Genomic DNA, 17,474 nt, shown 5'->3' on the forward strand with positions numbered 1-17,474 from the left:
GGTACGCTAAGAGGAAGAAAAGAGGCTGTGGACTACACAAAGATGGCCACAACTGATCATGTGTTTAGTGAGTACCTCAGGCAGCAGAAGCCTGAAAAAGAGGAACAAGAACAGGAACCAGCATGGAAGGAGAGGCCAGTGCATGGCATGTACCACCAGCAGAAAGAAGAATCAGCCGATATCAAAAACTCCTACCAATGGCTTGACAAACTTGACTTAAAGACAGTACAGGGGCACTAATTACAGCAGGACAGGAACAAACTCTAAGAGTGGGAGAATGGCTCCAGCAGATTCCACGAACAACATTGGAGATCTCTGTCCAGCAGAGCACAGTCCTAGGAACAGCTAAGATACTGCACAGGACCTTCCAGCTCCCATTCCTCTGGTGGAGGACCCAAGTTTAGAGGACAGAGACTGGCTGCAAGGAAAATGGGGATTTTTAAGAATTAGTTCTTGCATTAATTAATGTAATTACTGTAAGAAAAAAGATAATGCAAAAGTGCAAATGCATTTTTCACTGCCATGATCAAATCTCAATATGGAATAATGTTAAGCATGAAACAACAGTGTCATAGCTTTTTGTTTAAATAAATTATGTAGTTTTTAGCTCAGTCAGTCCAACAAGTTGACTTCTGTGACTGATTTGTTTAGTAAAGAAAAACTCCAATATTTTACCTTATCTGTATTAAGAGTTGACTATAAATTTGACTTAGAAACGGTTTTAACTCCAAGGCTACTGGTTAGTACTGAGGAAATAATTATTATTTAGCAGTTTTATAACAAATGAGAAACCTTAGATTTCCATCTTATCTACAGTATTAGGAAGACAAAACTATCTCCATCAGCAGGGCAATAGAGAGGGTTCTTCCAAGGTCCACCAATCTTCACACAATGAAAGTTCACATCTTTGAATCTCAAAGAGAACATGTCATGAGTGGAGCAGACACATGGCAGCACAGAGTGAAAGTCATAAAGTATCTGCAGCCCCTATCTTGAAAGGAAAAGCAACTCCACCGATCCCTCAGGCAAAAGAAACCCACCTTCTTGAACCTGCTGAAGTAGTGGAAGAGAAAAAAAGAGAAAGGCCTAAATGCAAAAATAGATGGACAAGAAGGAATGTGCCTGACAGAGAGAGACGAAACCAAGCAGGCAGGTCATCTGGAAGGACTGCAGGATTGGCACAAAGCCTGTCCAAATACAATCCACTGTAAAAACCTCAAGGACTTCAAAGAACCTGGAGTTCTGAAGAATTAAGTTGGATAATAGGAAGTTGGGGAGAAGAACAAGGAGAAGAGTATCCAGAGACGAATGCTGAATTGGCTAGATGAATTAATCCATGACCACTATGAGAAAAAGATCATCAGAACATACAGCCAGGAGCAGCAGGGAGCTGCCAGTTTTACCAAAATTATTCAACATCATACTGACAATAACATTTTGTACCTTTATCCATCTCTTGTTTCTCATCCCTCCATTTATATCGTGCTGTTTAAACACTCCAGTCTTCACCTCTGCTCTCTTCTTTACCACAGCAAAAAAAGTTCTGCTTTTTATATCCAATGACTCAAGCTGAAAGAGGAGAGTAAAAATGGGAGATATGGCTCAGACATGACAACCAGATAGAGCATCAAAAGACACTTTGATATCTTTAGGGAGGAAAAGTGCAAAAAGGAAGAAGTGCTCAGAATTAACAAGAAGACAATGAAAGAAACTTGTACTATAAGGTGTACAACTGCCTGTAGCAATGACCCTTTTGGTCCAGAACAAAACATCAGCATGTAAGTATTATATCTTGTGACAAAATCTCAACTGCAATAACTTTAGTAATAATATTAATTATAATAAATCAACTTGATATCAAGGAAAATGAGTGAACACACATTATAACAGAAATGCGCATCCAGTTCTCACACAGAGCTTCATACACCCAAGAACATCTCTCCACTATCAATAAGAAGCTAGGCTTGTAGCCTATTGTAGAGCCAAAACACCCAGTACCATCAGTAGACAGCTGGGTCATCTAAATCCTAAATGGAGACCAACCCATTCCGAGCGTCACCAAAAATCCATTACAATCTTATTCCTCTGTTGTCAAATCAACACTTAAATTATATCACATTTATGCGACCCTGTTACATTGTGTTGTGCGCACAGATATGTTTTCATCTGGATTAAAAGCAACACCTCAAAGCTTTCATACTAAAACAGGGTCAGCAGATTTTTTTTTAAAAAGACTTTGTTTTATGGATCAGAATAGTGTTGAAATGTGCTGGAAGTTATTCATTTAAAGAAAAAAAGATACAGTACAGATATGGCCTAATTTCAAGCTTGCTGTTTTCTTTCTTCTTATACTTTATACTTATACTTATGCCCCTGTTCTGCTTGGCCTTCAATTTTAACATGTATTTTAAACCATGTAGGCCATCCAGTAAAACAGGTAAACAAAGGTCTCCTGTTGATTCACAAAGTGCATGTGTGGACCTTCTTTTCCATTATGCATAAACACACTCAGTGTCAAGCTGAGAACATAAGCAGGCAAAGAGAACTGAGAATGTAAGTAAAGTTCCAAACTGCTTCTAAATACTGACCAGAATTTTAAATGTTTAGAAAGATTAATTTTACTGGTTAATTAAAATGATCCTATTCCATGTTTTCTTGTAAAGATAAAAAAAAGGCACTTACTCAAGGGCTGAACCACTTTTATATCTATCCATAACAGACAACTTAGCAAGAACCAATTTAAACTGTATCTCTAAGTAGTTTGTTATTAGCAGCCTGTTGCAAAAATACAAAATCTGTTCCAATTTCTTTAGTTGATTCTACAAAAAAATGCCAAAGATAAGACAGTTTGATAGGCATACCATAATATTTTTGCACCAAGGTAATTCCCAAAGAGCTGTTAGCTGAAAACATATCTCGGCATGGCGTGCAGGGTGTCCTGTCTACAGCAGATGAAAAGTATCTGAAAGTCATGTCCTGACACAGGACCTGAGAGATGCATCTGGTCCTTCAGTTTATCCATCTACAGTTACCGTTCTCCAGAGCCTCATCAGAAATGGTCTCAGTGGAAGGCTGGCTGTGTTGAAGCCATTCTTAAAGAAAGGAAACAGAGAGAAAAGGCTGAGGTATGCCAAACAACACAAGAAGTGGACTGAAAATCTGTGGCAACAGGTCTGATGGAGCGATGCATCCAAATTTAGATCTCATTGTTGAAGCAGTGTCGGATCATGTTGACAAAACAGAACAAAATGTGAAGTAGAGCTTTGAATGTCCTTCAAAAAATCTGGAGAACTATTCCTGAAGACTACTTAAAGAAATGATAAGAAAGATGCCTCAGAGAGTTCAGGCTGTGTAGAAGAATAAAGGTAATCATACCAAATATTGATGGCCACTGCAGCAACCATAGACTAGCTTTTAAGAATATGTGTCTGTTCAGGTTCTGCAGATAACAAAGTGTAGAATTACTTTATTTAAAAAATTTCCAAATATTCTGTCACAGTATTGTTCAATCAATCATGACATATATTCATACAACATATAGTGATCTATCTGTAGCCTCAGTAGAGCCTGAAATTTTACTGAAAAATCTTGCAGCTGACTAAAATAAAACACCATCATCTTGTCCAATACTTGAGTGCTTCACCAACTCAGTCTACCCAAATTGTGCTTTCTGTTGTCGTCTTAAATTTTCTGCTTTCTTCTATATTAACATACAAAAGCAAAACAAGCACACCAGGTCAGAGAAACAACCCCAGTCTGGGTACCAGAATAATATCCAGGCCACAGCAGGAGTAGCAGGCCAGGGGCACTCACTCTCTCTTTACCGCATCATGTTTGACCTTCAGCCTGCAAAGTACCCGCTCCCTCACGTTCACCCTTGGGGACCGACAACCAAAAATAGACTGCAGTCTGACACATGCAAACATATCACTACTATACACTTGCATGCACACTGTATATACATGCATTACATAAAACACACGCGCTCACACTCACTTTAGTTCACACTTTTCAAGTCCTCCATCCTGCTATCTTTAGTCCCTGATGTTTCAGCTGCACTCTGCACTTAGGGGTGTCTTTCTTTATGGTCCTATATATAAATGAGTCGCACTATCAAACACATTACGCTCAAGTGGGACAGAAAGTGTCCATGAAATCAGTTTTACTTTTCACATACTTGCAGCACTCCATCAACGCTATACTGCTAAGAGGGTGACTGTTAACATTTTTGGTGTGCCAACTGGATGGCCTTTACATTAAAAAAAAAAAAAAAAAAGAAGAAGTTTAAACAAATTAGAAGCAATACTCATGTTACCAAGGGTTAAAGTGGGTCATAATGCTCTGGAACATCATTCTGGCCTCTTCAATTAATGAGTAATTAAATCTGATAAGCATTTTAATACATAATGAATATAAAGCAAGTTCATTTTTCATGTGCTGCAGCCTGATGTACCTTCCAGCTGATGTCAGGGAGATACTCAACAAATCCGAAAGCAATGTCACCCCACGGGGTCCGCTAGCACACTCGTACGCATCCTTTTCCCTTCTCCTCCCCTTCATGCATTCATGCTGCAAATGTTAATAAAGCTGCAGTCGCGTTACTTCAGCGTGTATCCATCGAGCTCACGCTACAGAATTGCTCTTTTTTGTCATTTTCTTTCCTTGTAATTTTCTTGTAATTTTAAGCGCAGCTTTTCAAACAGTTCAACAAATATCAGCAAACACACAAATGGTCTTCTGTGCAGGTTGGCACACGATGTGTCTGTTAGCTGAAGGTGTGATAACTTCACTCTTAGACGTGATGGGGAGTAAAATGAGAGATTATTTTCAGAGGTAAGGACTGCTCAGCTGAACAAATACATAAATACATAAAAACTGGAAATTTTAAGTTAACATGTGGTGTCCTCATTAATTCTCAGACAATGGATGTGTACAAGATGTGTTGCTGAAGTTACCCAACAGTTTAGTAGCAATACACTATACACTAATGTTGGACCACTGAAGTGCAAGCTGTGGTGTCCATGCTCACATTCATGCTCATTGTTAGATTGGGTCAGGTCAGGTTAGCAGCCATGAATATGAATTTAAGCTGACAAAGCTCTTCAATATCACTTACCAAATTTCAGATTTGTACATTTTGATGGCTAAGGTTTGAAAAGGAGCTGTGCTAGATCTCTGAAGAATGTGTTCGGCTATATTTACAATTCAGTAAACCTCAGAGTGACAGCGGCAGGTCAGCTGATCAAAGACTAATCCACTGAAAACACTGCGGTGCATTTTTCTTCCAAAAACTTCCCAACCGAGAGCTAGTCCCAATGAAATCTGGTGTCAAGTGTCCTGTGGATTATTTATTACAACATGGACATTTCTGGAAAAGTAGTACTAGGAATCAGAATCAATATACACCAAACTGTGTGTGGTGTAGTACCGTCATGTACTGTCTTTTCCCCTCACTAGGAGTGTAGGCGCACAGCTCTATTCAATTCAAATGTATTGACAGCAGGTCCAGCGGATAACCATAAGTAGATAAAAGAAAAACTACATGTAGAAACTAAAAATTAAAAGTATTTAAAAAACTACCAGTAAATCCATCAAATGTTGTCCTTCATGATCTCTTTTAAATAATCTATTTAATTATTTGTTTTCTAATTTAGGCAAAGTTTTCCATGCACTGCCTTGTGTTCAATGGAGAAAAGTTTCACAAAAATCTATACTTCTAAATACTGTAAGATACAAGCACAGCTGCCAAATTCTTAGTTTTGTTTTCTTCTGCTCCACTTTATTGTTTTGGAAGAATAAACTTTCACAAATGTATTTGTAAAATGTGCCTTTCCATTATTTTAGGGAACCAACCCTTCAGGGCATTTACTACCTGATGCAGTTAAGTTACTTCAACTGTAACTCCAACACTTGGAGTCCTGTTCATTGGTCACTCGAGGTTATAAGTCTAACACTGAATTACTTTTTAGCATCATTTTGAAGTCTGAGGCTGATATCTGTGGAGCTGCTAAATGCTCCGCGACTATGTTCACAGCTAGGAACTGACTCTGATTGTCCATTCATTTGGTGCCGCACGGGTAACGCATTGCTGGGTGGGTTTTTCTAGCTTTGTTGCTGAAAACATCTGTTTTCTGCAGCTCGAGATGAAAACAACCAGAGAGGGAACCAAAACAGAAGAGCTCTGTAGAGCAATTTCAGTGGCAACTCTGTGGGTAGGTTAGTATCAGTAACGCATAAAACATTATGTAACATTTAACCCATTTTTAACATAATTAGATTGATTTAGTGTGACTTTGGCCTCTAGATGATGATGAATTTAGATTAATCCTGTAAAAAAACTGTTTTGGGTTTCTACTGCCTGCAAGATAAGAACATTTTGTTTGGTGTTGTATTGAGCCTGCAGCTGGTACTTGCTTGATTGCACTAGTTATGGACTGAGGAGTGCTCAGTCTGACAGCAGCAGGAGCAGCGATGAAAGCTTTGCTCTGTGCTGATTAGGCCTGATATACACTAGGCACTATGAGGGACAACTCATGACGGCTCCCCTGACTTCTGCCTTCACAAGCACAGAAACTCCTTTGCCTTGTTAATTTGCCCACACACTCCCTCACTCCTTGTATACACCTGCTTTCTGTGGGTGCTGAAGAGCAGATAATGAATCATGTCAAAATCAGCAGCTGCGCTAACCGTGCATTGCACAGAGTGAACACTAGGATGTTCTTACTGAAGCGGAAAAGCATTAGAAAACTATGAAACACCAAACTGGATCCTTTGTATGAACAACTGAAACATTGTGAAGATCTTTAAAGCGCATCCAAAGTTTTGATCGCAAAGATTTTTTTTAAACACTTGCCAAATAACAACCACTAGCCCACAGCTTAGATGATGAATCGAACATTATAAATGACACATGCAGAATGATAAACAAAGCCTGTTTGGTATTTTAATTGAGACAGATGATAGGAGTGCTATGCTCGATCATTTAAATCATTAAGTGTTGTAGTGAAGCCCTGTTTTAATCATGACACTTCATTTTAATTAGTAAATTAATAATAAACCCAAGGATTAGCGGAGACATGGGGGTGATCCAACCAAAAAAAAAAAAAAAAACACTTTTAAGGCATGTCTCCATTTCAGCTGAAAACTGGTCAGGAGCACAAATACTGCAGATAAAAGAGAAAGTGTGTAACTAGGTTTTACTTACTTTTCACTAATGCAGAAGAAAGGAAAAGGCTCTTACAGTGTGCTAAGAGCTTCTTATAAATATAGAGGTAAATGTCTCTCTCTCTCTGTCTCTCTATCCATCTCTCTCCTTCTAAAAGAGCACAGTGTGATTACAGAAACAGCCCATCCCTTCTACATTCAGGCCTTTGAGAACAGAAACAGAAGGTAATGTCGGAGCTGGGAGAAAGCCAAGAGCCCAAAGACACAAAAATGTAGGTTGCTATGTTCCTGCTCTTCACCGAGAATGTTGACAACACATTTAGATAAGTTTATAGCAGTTAGGCAAATGCTGAAATTTTCCAAATTTAAAATGATTTACAGTTTGTGTGTGTGTGCAGTGTGTGTGTGTGTGTGTGTGTGTGTGTATGTCTGTGTGTGTGTAAAATAAAACAAGAACTGCTATAAGCCAAAAACAACCTCATGAAAATCCATGTTCATGTGCTGAAAATATCACACCCAACCTGTTTTTTTTTTCTTCATATCTCTTTGTGCCCTCATTCTGAAGGCTTAAATAAACCTCAGAAAGTTCTATATTTAGCGCAGCTCATTTAATTGAAACATATGGAGAACGCTCTATTGACAGGGCCTGACTGAAGGGTGTGTGGGTGGCATTTCCACTTAAAAGCCAGAGTGTGAATCGTAATGAAGTGAGGAGGCAAAACGAAAAGGGAAGGGAAGGGGGGGTGGATTCGATCGCTAGGAGCAATGGGTGTACGAACAGCAAACTCACAAAGCAGGAGTGATTCATTTAAAAGGATTTGGTGCATGCGCCAGATTTAGCCTCTCTGCTTTGCATTTATATACATAGAGAGGATAAAAAAAGACGGCTAAGGAGAGGCACAGAAGGGGGGGGGGGTGTGTTTAAAGAAAGTAAGACAGGAAAGAAAGTTAGCAGGCAAGTTTGTAGATTGTGATCGGAGGATGAAGAGTTCGATAGCTTTAGGCGACCGAAAAACGGACCTCACAGAAAAGAGTCTCGGAGAAGACAAGGAAATAAGGATGCCAGCTGGAAGGATGGAGGGATGATAGGGCAGCATAACTGGATTACAGGGCAGAAAATTAAAAGTATTTTCTTTGTATCCTCCTCCAGAAAATAGGATCCACAGATACCAAGTATTCCTATTCTGCTGAGCTACGAGAAACACAAGGCCTTTACTAAATATACACAGTATGTGTGCATAGACCCACATGCTTTTATCCGTGTCTGCATCATGCATGTAGGTTTTTGTATGAGGCCTATAACGTGAATAACACACTGCATAAGATGATGGCCGAATGTTATACACAACCACATGGACTAAGTTAGAGTACAGCTCATGATTCTGTGCCTGTCATGTTGTAATCTGCTGCTCTATGCACTCGTGTTCCCTGGCAAACAAACAGCAACATCAGGTGTGCATATGTGCGTGTGCTTTTGCGGCCGAGCAATCAGCAGCGCAGCTTGAGACCGTGACTGGACTTCAACAGACAGGATGACAATCTCGCACATGTTGCTGGGTTTTAAGTCTCGGATGGGCTGACACACTGAGCGAGATGACTCAAACGTGCACAAACACCAAGTCACACAAACAAAGACACAGCAGCTCACCCTGTGCAAGTCCTGTTCGAACACGGCTTCGTGGACACTGCATGCAAAGAGCGCCGTGGGAAGGTCACTCAGATCCATCATCTCCTCTGCCATGCCGTCTTGATCGCTCTCCCCAAATACCATGTCCTCTTCCTCCTCATCATCCTCCTCGGGATCACTGCTGTAGGCCTCTGAGCCATTGCTCCATGCCTTGGAGCTCTCTCGCAGCATTTTGAAGGCTTTTAGGAGGCTGCTGACAGACAGGTGGGGATGACAGAGGATGTGGACTGGGAACAGGGGATTGGAATTTGTAAGTTGACGAAGCTGGCTGGATGGGCGTGTAAAAAGTTAGGATAGTATGAGGTGATAGTAAGATGCAGGTATTTAAATAGGTGTTAGTGATAGGATAAAAAGGAAAAAAGATCAAGAAAAGCATAATAAATGAGGTAAGTCCAAAAAGTTTGAATCTTATTTGTCATATTTTCTCTCAGTTCATTTGTATCTGGTGTGGAAAATATATCATCTACTCCCAGTCAAATTTCATTACCAAATGTTTTAAAGCTGATGCTGGGAGCAACAGTATCCATTGTATTTAGCCCCAGTTACAAAATCATTTTTTGAATCAAAAAAGAAAAGAAAAAACGCATAAAATAGTTATTTCACTATTACAGAAAGCTAAGAAAACCCACAAAAAATAAAAATAGAAATTATTCAATTATCTAAAAAGCTTTCTGATCAGCTTTCTGATGCTTGACTTACAAAGTATTCCAGTAATTGTTTTGCATGAAAAATGAAAGAATTATATTAAAGAGATGGATGGATGGATGGATTTGAAACTTCCACTCAGTGTAAACACGAGTTCAGCCAACGCTGCACTTTGGACAGAGTGCCACCTAGTGGCATAAATATATATCACTAGATGACACTTCACATCAATATTTTAAGCACAATAAAAAATACCACCTAAAAAAAAAACAAAAAAAAAACAAACAGACGGCTTCCAGATATTTAGAATAACGACGAAGAAGTTAGTTTCAAGATGACTTTCCTGTAGTAAGGCCCAAATGGTGAAAAAGACGGCAGTGAACCGGTAGCATCGCCTCCCTGTTATTTAAGTGGTCTAAGAGGATCGTGACATCAAAATTTGCCTTGCGTGTACGCAGAGGAAACCCCTGGATATTACGTAAAGCTGGTGCAAAAATTGCGGCAAATCATTTTATTCTAACGATTCTGGCGTTAAAGCACTTTGTTATCGACGCCAAATGTTGTTTTTAAGCTTTAACAACGCTCAAATTTTACACAAAAGTTATCATACAAACACTGTCGCGCACACTGGGGATGAAGTTACTGTTTTAATTTTCCTCTCTAATCGGTTCCCGTGCAAATATTTCCACTCACCTCACTACTGTCAGCGAAAGCGACCGAAACAACCCATTGCAAGCGGACTTACATTCGGATTTTTCCGGTGACTTTGTTAAATGCAACAAATAGAAGCTGCTCGTATATATTTTGAGGCTGCTGACGGATGCGTGGGTGTTTGTTATTACGGGATTATTTGACTCTGATGCAGCCTACTTCCAGAGCCAGGATCCGCAGGTGGGACCAATGAAATGCACGGGCATGCTCGCAGCGACCAATCAGGCTGCAGCAAGGGGAGGATGCTGCTCTTCAAGATTGGTGGCGACCAAGCAGCAAAGTGGCACAATGTGCGCTGCTGTAAATGGGTTTAGGAATTTGACACGGACTTCTCGGACTCAGATAAGTCAGTAAGAGGATCGCTTTGCCGTGTCTCCTGCTTGAGTTAGTTGAATATCTACACATTTTTAATGTTGCTTGAATGAACTGCAGTTATTGCTCTGGGTCTACCTGTTGCTCAGTCAAAATGAGGTGGCTGGATTTTGTGTTTTTATTAAATAGTGAAATGTAGCGTTTTGAAGATTTTACAACAGTTGTCAATTCACATGAGGCAACGTGTTTTCTAAGCCACCTAAGTATTTCTCACTCAGCAAATTGTATGCTGTCATAAGGTAATGGTGTTTTATGGCCTCACACCAAAGTCAAATATAAACACTGATATACATTATATGGACAAAAGTATTGGGCTACCATTCATTCCATTCTAAATCCACAGGTATTAACATGGAGTTGGTCTCCCCTTTGGTTATAGCAGGTTCCATTCTTCTGGGAAGACTTTCTACATGGTTTGTGTGTATGTCTGTGGAAATTTCTGCCCATTCATCCAGAAGAGCATTTGTGGAGTCAGTCACTGATGTTGGATGAGAGGTCCTGGCTCACAATCCCCATTCTAGTTCATCCCAAAGGTGTTCAGCGGATTTGAGGTCAGGGCTCTGTTCTTCTGCATCAAACTCATCCAACCAACCTTTACGGGCCTTGCTTAGTGCGACTTTCATGCTGGAACAGAAAAAGGCTTCCCTCAAACACTTCCCACAAAGTTGGAATAATAGAATATCTTGGTAAAGTGAAATATTAAGATTCCCCTTCACTGGACCTAAGGGAGGTAGGACAACCCCATAGTATTCTCTATAGTACTCTTCCTCCAGGAAACTTTACAGTTGACAAAGTGCAGTAAGGCAGGCAGCATTCCCCCATCATTCATCAAACTCAGATTCATCCATCAGACTGCCAGACAGAGAAGCATGATTTGTGGCTCCACGGAACATGTTTCCACCAGTCTAGTAGTGGCATGCTTTACACCACTCCATCCGACACTTGGCATTGCCTTGGCTGATGTAAGGCCTGCCTGCAACTGCTCAGTTATGGAAATCCATGCCATGAAGCTCCTTGCAGTTTTTGTGCTGATGCCAAAGGAAGTTTGGAGCTCTTCAGTTATAGAGTCAGCAGAGCGTTGCAAACTTTTGCACACTCTGCAATGCCGCTCTGTAACTTGATGTGGTTTGCCACCTCATGGCTGAGTTGCTGTCATTCCTAAACGCTGCCATTGTGCAATACCACTTAGAGCTGAATGAGGAACATCTAGCAAGAAAAAATATCAGTCTGGCCTGTTGCAACAGTGGCTTCCTTTTACAGTAGCATGCTATAAACAGACTGCATGGCTAGGTATACCACTGTGGTACTGGACTGCAAACGCCTGAATTCAGCAATTAGGAAGTGTGGCCCAATACTTTTGTCCATATAGTATAGATAAATAATAAGGGCCTGGCCATGTTTGAACAGTGACATCAATGTAATTTTAAGTTCCCAAATATGAAGAGCTGTAGCCAACAAAGAGCTGAAAATGTGTCAGAAAACCCATAAAGCACAATTCTGATGAATCAAATGCTGCATTAACTTTATAACACAAGAATATACATCATCCCAATTTTACTAGAAGACAGCATTAATGATCACTAGAATAATCACATACATGAACACAGGGTTAAAGCATCTAGCCCTTGTTTAGCTGTTTAAATAACACTGATGAGATGCAGTGATCCATGTGCAGATGGCAAGTGTCGGAAAGTGCCATTTATGAACCAATCACTTCATGTAATGATAAAATTACATTTGACAGACACGGTGCAAAAAAGAAACTAACTACAGTTTTTATTTATAGATTTTAAGTGCTATCAGAAACTACCTGGTGCTGAAAGGGACAACCAAAACGCCTTTTTTGTACTCAGACATGACACCTGTTTTGTCACTAATCTTAAGATACTATTTTTTTCAATTCCCTGATATCAAATTACTCTCACTATACTTTTAAGACAGGTGCTGACATATTGCAGATGCATTTTAATAACACGTGTCCTACAGAAATGTCACCTATTTGCAGTTTGTAGCTACTACCTACACAAACTATCCAGTTTAGAACCAGATTTCAAGGCACATTAAGAACTTGTTATAAGTGAAGATTAATAAATAGGTTATCATAAATTAAGACACTTGCAATGCAGTGTTAGATCATATTAAGAAAAGCAATGATGCATTGCATCAATGCAATGCTAGGAACAAGAGAAAACTATTCTTGGAAGACAGCTGGAGGCAAATATTTAAAACCAAAATGTTGATTTACAAGTTTTCTGAGAAGCTACATTATAGTAATGGTTGATAAACAGCCATAATCTGAGCCCTCTATGGAAGAACAGATCACTGTACAGCCCCATTAATGAGTGAATGGGAACAAAATAGCTAAATAATCATGGTGTGCTCACGAGGTATCCAAGATGACATCAAGTATAAGGTATGTAGCTTAAAGGTGCAAAACTGTCTCTGTTGTCCCTGTTTCCCAAGTGAATTTTGCAAATCCACTAAAACAGTCGACATCTTCAGGTTTCTTTTTCTCATTTCTGTACTTAATACAGCTGACATCTTCCCAAAAATGAAAGCTTTCCAAGGACGCGCACAGGACTGTAAGGCGTTAAGAGAGACAGATAGTTATTAGACGGAAGTGGCCTTTTTAGGTCCTTCGGTATTATTAATTTTTGGATAAATCAGGAATCAGGAGCTGCACTCATTTTTAATCTTTCTTCATGCCAGGATGGTCATGTGATGCATCAGTGGATCTAGGTCCAAGTGGTGGTGTTTCCAGGTTGACTGGGAGAGGAGCAGGAGCCACTCCATTGTTGTTGACTAGAGTCCCATAGGAGAACGAACCACTATAATCTGGCTGAACGACCAGGCCCTTGTCGTGAATCGCCGGGACACCTGATAATGGAACGGGTAGGAGAAGGTTCTTAACAAAACTTCAGAAAAATATCCACAGAGGTAAAATACCCTTGTAGCTTTAAATCTCAAAAGATAGAATTTAAGGTGTTTATGTTTTTATACACACCATTGCTCATATTCATAGAGACATAAGGTTCAAATATCTTGGCCTTTTTCTTGGTTTTGGTGATGAGAAACACCCCAAGGAAGCACAACGCAGATCTGTACAAAGCACAAAATAATAATTTACAAATTTAAAAATATACAGTTCTACTGTTTTTCAAAGAGATACATAAGAGATACATATTTCTGCAAAACATCTTTTCATTAAGTTTATTAGTTGCAATATTTTAATTTAACTCATGTCACACAAGGCACACAATGAAATGATTTTTCCAGATCACTCATCCAGAGATGAGCATCTGCGGTCATGCAGCCAGAGACCGGCGCTACAGTTAGGCAATGTGGTTTAAGTGTCTTGCCCAAGGACACAACGCAGCGGCAACCCTCCGGCTTAAAGGCGAGCGCCTATCCACTGTGCCACTGCCACTTATAATAGGTCTTTTTTAAGTTGGCCCTGTTCTATTCCTATTCAAGTGTCCCATCAAGCCTAAAGACAGCATGCACAACTGCAAGGTTCTGAAACTGGAGCAGCTACAAGTCTAATGTAAAAAGTAAAAAAATAAAATAATGCTCAAGATGAATGATTACTCACCCCAACAAAAACATGCTGATGTGAAGAATATTTTCCTTTTCAAACTCTAAGTAAAACACAGCTCCTGAAAACCAGAAAAGAGGAATCTCTAATGACTTTGATACTGTAACTCTAAAAGGCGTGTAGCAGAAGTAAAGCAGGAATGCACAGCAAATGATCTATTGTAAAGGTAACGACCTGGGCATACAGGTTAATCTGACTGAAAACAATGGAGAAACCAGCAACAAAGAAGGACATGACTCACCACCTAAGACGGCCAAGAAGGTGGAGAAGATGTAGTTGATACTTGCAATGAGAGAGGAGTCATGCAGCTTACAAGCTTGGGAGAGAAAACTACCAAGAGAGTAACAAACAAAAAAGTGGTGCCCTAATTATGTTATCTACTGGGTCAAAATGAAAACCAGTAAATGATAGCCAGCAATCAACTGATGCAAGTTTACCTGGCTTGGAAGATCGCTGACGCCACCATGCACACAAACATGACGCTGAAGATTGGGTAGTTAAGCTGCATGGTGCCTTCGATGGTGAGAACCAACATGCTTGACACAGCCTTCACTGTAATGACCGTAACAGAGCCTGTGTGCCAAAAATACAGTTAAATACATACCAATTCATGTAAGCAAGTAAAGGCAACATGGAACAACATTTTTGATGCCTTTTAAACATCCAAAACATGGTAAAGTTTCCTAATAATACATGGCAGCAGCTTGGTCAGAAATTGATTGGCTTCAATGCACGACACTCACCCAGCAGTGCAACCAGCAGCAGAATAATAATGAGGTAGTTAGCACGGCGCCGTTTGTAGAAGTATAAAAGCAGGCAGAACGTGATAATCTCCAGGAGCTGTCAGTTAGAATAATAGCAAGAACAAAACATAAAAAAACATGAAACAATAGGACAATTAATATTACAGCCAGAGAAAAATGTGCATGCTGAATCCCAACAAAACGGATCAAAAGGGCTGGAAATGTTTCTCTGTTCAGTGAAAGTTTGTGGAATATAATTAATGTGCAAAGGGAAGACCAAATTAAAAAAGAAACTACAAAAGAAACACAAGATCCAACAACCCTGCAGTAAATGCCAAATTGGTGGAGCTGTTATGTCTGGTTATTACTAGTACTGCTTAAAGATCATAATGGCAACACTGTCTGTGTAGTCACTTTTCAGATGTGACTGCATCAGTCTATGTGATTTTTTTTACAAAGCTGAATATCTGTTTCCGGCATTGATGTTTTGACACCAAAATGTTGAAAAAATTGGGTAAATAAAAAGGATCTTACCATATACAGGAGAACAGGCCAGGCTACAAGGTGCTTCACAATGTTCACTGCTGTAAGTTTTTCATGAGAGTTTGGTCCAAATGACACAAGAAGGTATGTCCCTCCTATAACAAAGATGTAGCCCAGGAAGACGAGCCCATACTGCTCTGAAATATCACAAAGTGAAAAGGCAGCATACTTGGAATTAAAGATGTTATTTACCCTGTACTGGACAAACTCTTTGGCTAAGCAATTTCAGTCAGTAGAGCAGCAAGAGGAAGCTGCAAGTATTTGCATAAAACGGCACAATTTTCAGTTATTTAAATGGAAGCCAATGCAACTGTACAGTCACGTGTTTATTCTGGACTTACTTGCAAAGTCCTTCGGTTTCAATTTCTCACGCAGGAAAATAAAGCCCAAAATTGAGCTTGCTGAAAAACAGTTTTAAAAGAAACAAGGTGAATTTTTCATTCTAACGTTTCTTTTAAGATGATGCCATTCTTTGGGTTGGTTAGAATATTTATCTGTAAATATGACTGGCAATACATTTCTGAACATGGAGTAAATACTCACTCAGGACCGACACAGCATTGAGAGGGGCTACAATAGACAGAGGAGCAAACGCATAAGAGACAAAGTTTGCTAACTCCCCGAGACAGGTGAGTACAAAACCTGACCACCAGGTTTTAGTGCGATAGAAGGCACGCTGGTCCTTTGCTCCTGCTAACTTCACATGGCTGTGTTTCTGCAAGCAAAAAAAAGAAACAAAAAAAAAAAACATGCAGCTGTGACAGAGCACAAACAGGAAATCTACAGCAGCACACGTAATATAACAACCCTGTAATGACAAAACACTGCCCAGAAGCTATGTTGATGCAGAACATTGACATAAGAGGGCATGACTCACACAGGGCATACACAGATAACAGAACTATTTCTATAGATGGGATATAAGACAGATTTGGTTTTTAGAGAAGAAGGAGCCATGCACCTGAATGGTCAAAGAGATGCTGACAAGCACATTCCCAAAAATTGCAAGTAAAGTCCCAATGAGGTTGTCCTAAAAAGACAGAGGAAAACATTTATTAAATTAACTCAGGTTCAATAAAATGATCAAATACATATGGAAACAGTAGTTCACGTTATTAAAGCATAATTCCCTGCGAAAATTCAAATATATAAAGCAGAGTGACAAAACCGGATGTGTTGGCGTTTTTGTCGACAGCAAAGGTACTACGTGTCTGTCAAGCCAGATAAAACGAGACTTTGAATGAATCTAGATAAAACACATAATGCAGAAGGCCTAGACGTAGAAGTTGTCCTTTAATCTTAATCAGATGAACAATATGTGTGCTAAAAACTACTCACAGTACCAGAACCAAAACGGAGACCGACAGGGTGTGCCATAAATGGGATACCGATTACGCCCTGTCAACACTTTTAAAACAAAAACAGGAAACGCTGACTTTGTCACTTTTGTTACTAAATTAATTTTTTAAATCTCGAAAATAGCACCGTGGTACGCGTTTCGACACCTGCTACTCAAGGAAAAGGTAAACCTGCAGTATTAATAGACAGTTATAAAGTAAACTACTATTTCTCACCGTGTAGGATCCTCCTTCAGCTGTGTTGCCCATATCTGTTAAATTCAGACGCGTTCTCAGAAAAATACCAGAAATTTGTCCCGTTGCTTCTGATTTGACGTAAAGTATCTATCGCTCATTTTTCTTTGTATGCATTTTGTTGTTGTTAGCTCTGTACACAGTAAGACACCATCTTTGAAACGAGGAGCATCTCATTTCCGGATTGACTTCACCTGTTTAGGCTGCGCTCTGACGCGAGACAATTGGTTTAAATCACGTGACCGCGCACGCACGCGGCTTTTCTTTACAAATTGGATGAGAGTGCAGCCGATAGTTAAGGCGTGTCTGGCGCTTATTATATGTATTGACTTTTAACTTTTATTATTCTTAATGTCTTTTTATATAGCTTCTCTTATTATTATTTGTTGTAGTTAAGCAATTTGTTAGCAGTACCTTGTGAG

General features: G+C 39.6%; 2 protein-coding genes across 2 annotated transcripts in view; both read right to left on the reverse strand.

Moving 5' to 3' along the window:
* The window catches only part of rcan3 (regulator of calcineurin 3), a 44,654-nt gene extending 34,354 nt beyond the window's left edge, over positions 1-10,300 (reverse strand). The window contains exons 1-2 of the mRNA XM_030718448.1: positions 10,190-10,300; positions 8,813-9,119 (exon numbers count right to left, since the gene is read on the reverse strand). Coding sequence (XP_030574308.1) covers positions 8,813-9,022 — 210 coding nt within the window. The 5' untranslated portion in view covers positions 9,023-9,119; positions 10,190-10,300. The remainder of the gene's footprint in view (positions 1-8,812; positions 9,120-10,189) is intronic.
* A 1,712-nt stretch (positions 10,301-12,012) lies between these two features.
* Positions 12,013-17,267, reverse strand: nipal3 (NIPA like domain containing 3). Its single transcript, XM_030719680.1, has 11 exons — positions 17,035-17,267; positions 16,422-16,490; positions 16,004-16,175; positions 15,802-15,861; positions 15,452-15,597; positions 14,918-15,014; positions 14,612-14,747; positions 14,416-14,504; positions 14,172-14,235; positions 13,584-13,678; positions 12,013-13,456 (listed from the first exon to the last, which is right to left on the reverse strand). The coding sequence occupies exons 1-11, from the start codon at positions 17,065-17,067 to the stop codon at positions 13,269-13,271; spliced, it is 1,149 nt and encodes a 382-aa protein (XP_030575540.1). The 5' UTR covers positions 17,068-17,267; the 3' UTR covers positions 12,013-13,268.
* Positions 17,268-17,474: the final 207 nt, after the last annotated feature.

The sequence above is a fragment of the Archocentrus centrarchus genome, chromosome 22 (genome assembly GCF_007364275.1).
Source record: "Archocentrus centrarchus isolate MPI-CPG fArcCen1 chromosome 22, fArcCen1, whole genome shotgun sequence".
In the NCBI taxonomy this organism is placed as follows: domain Eukaryota; kingdom Metazoa; phylum Chordata; class Actinopteri; order Cichliformes; family Cichlidae; genus Archocentrus; species Archocentrus centrarchus.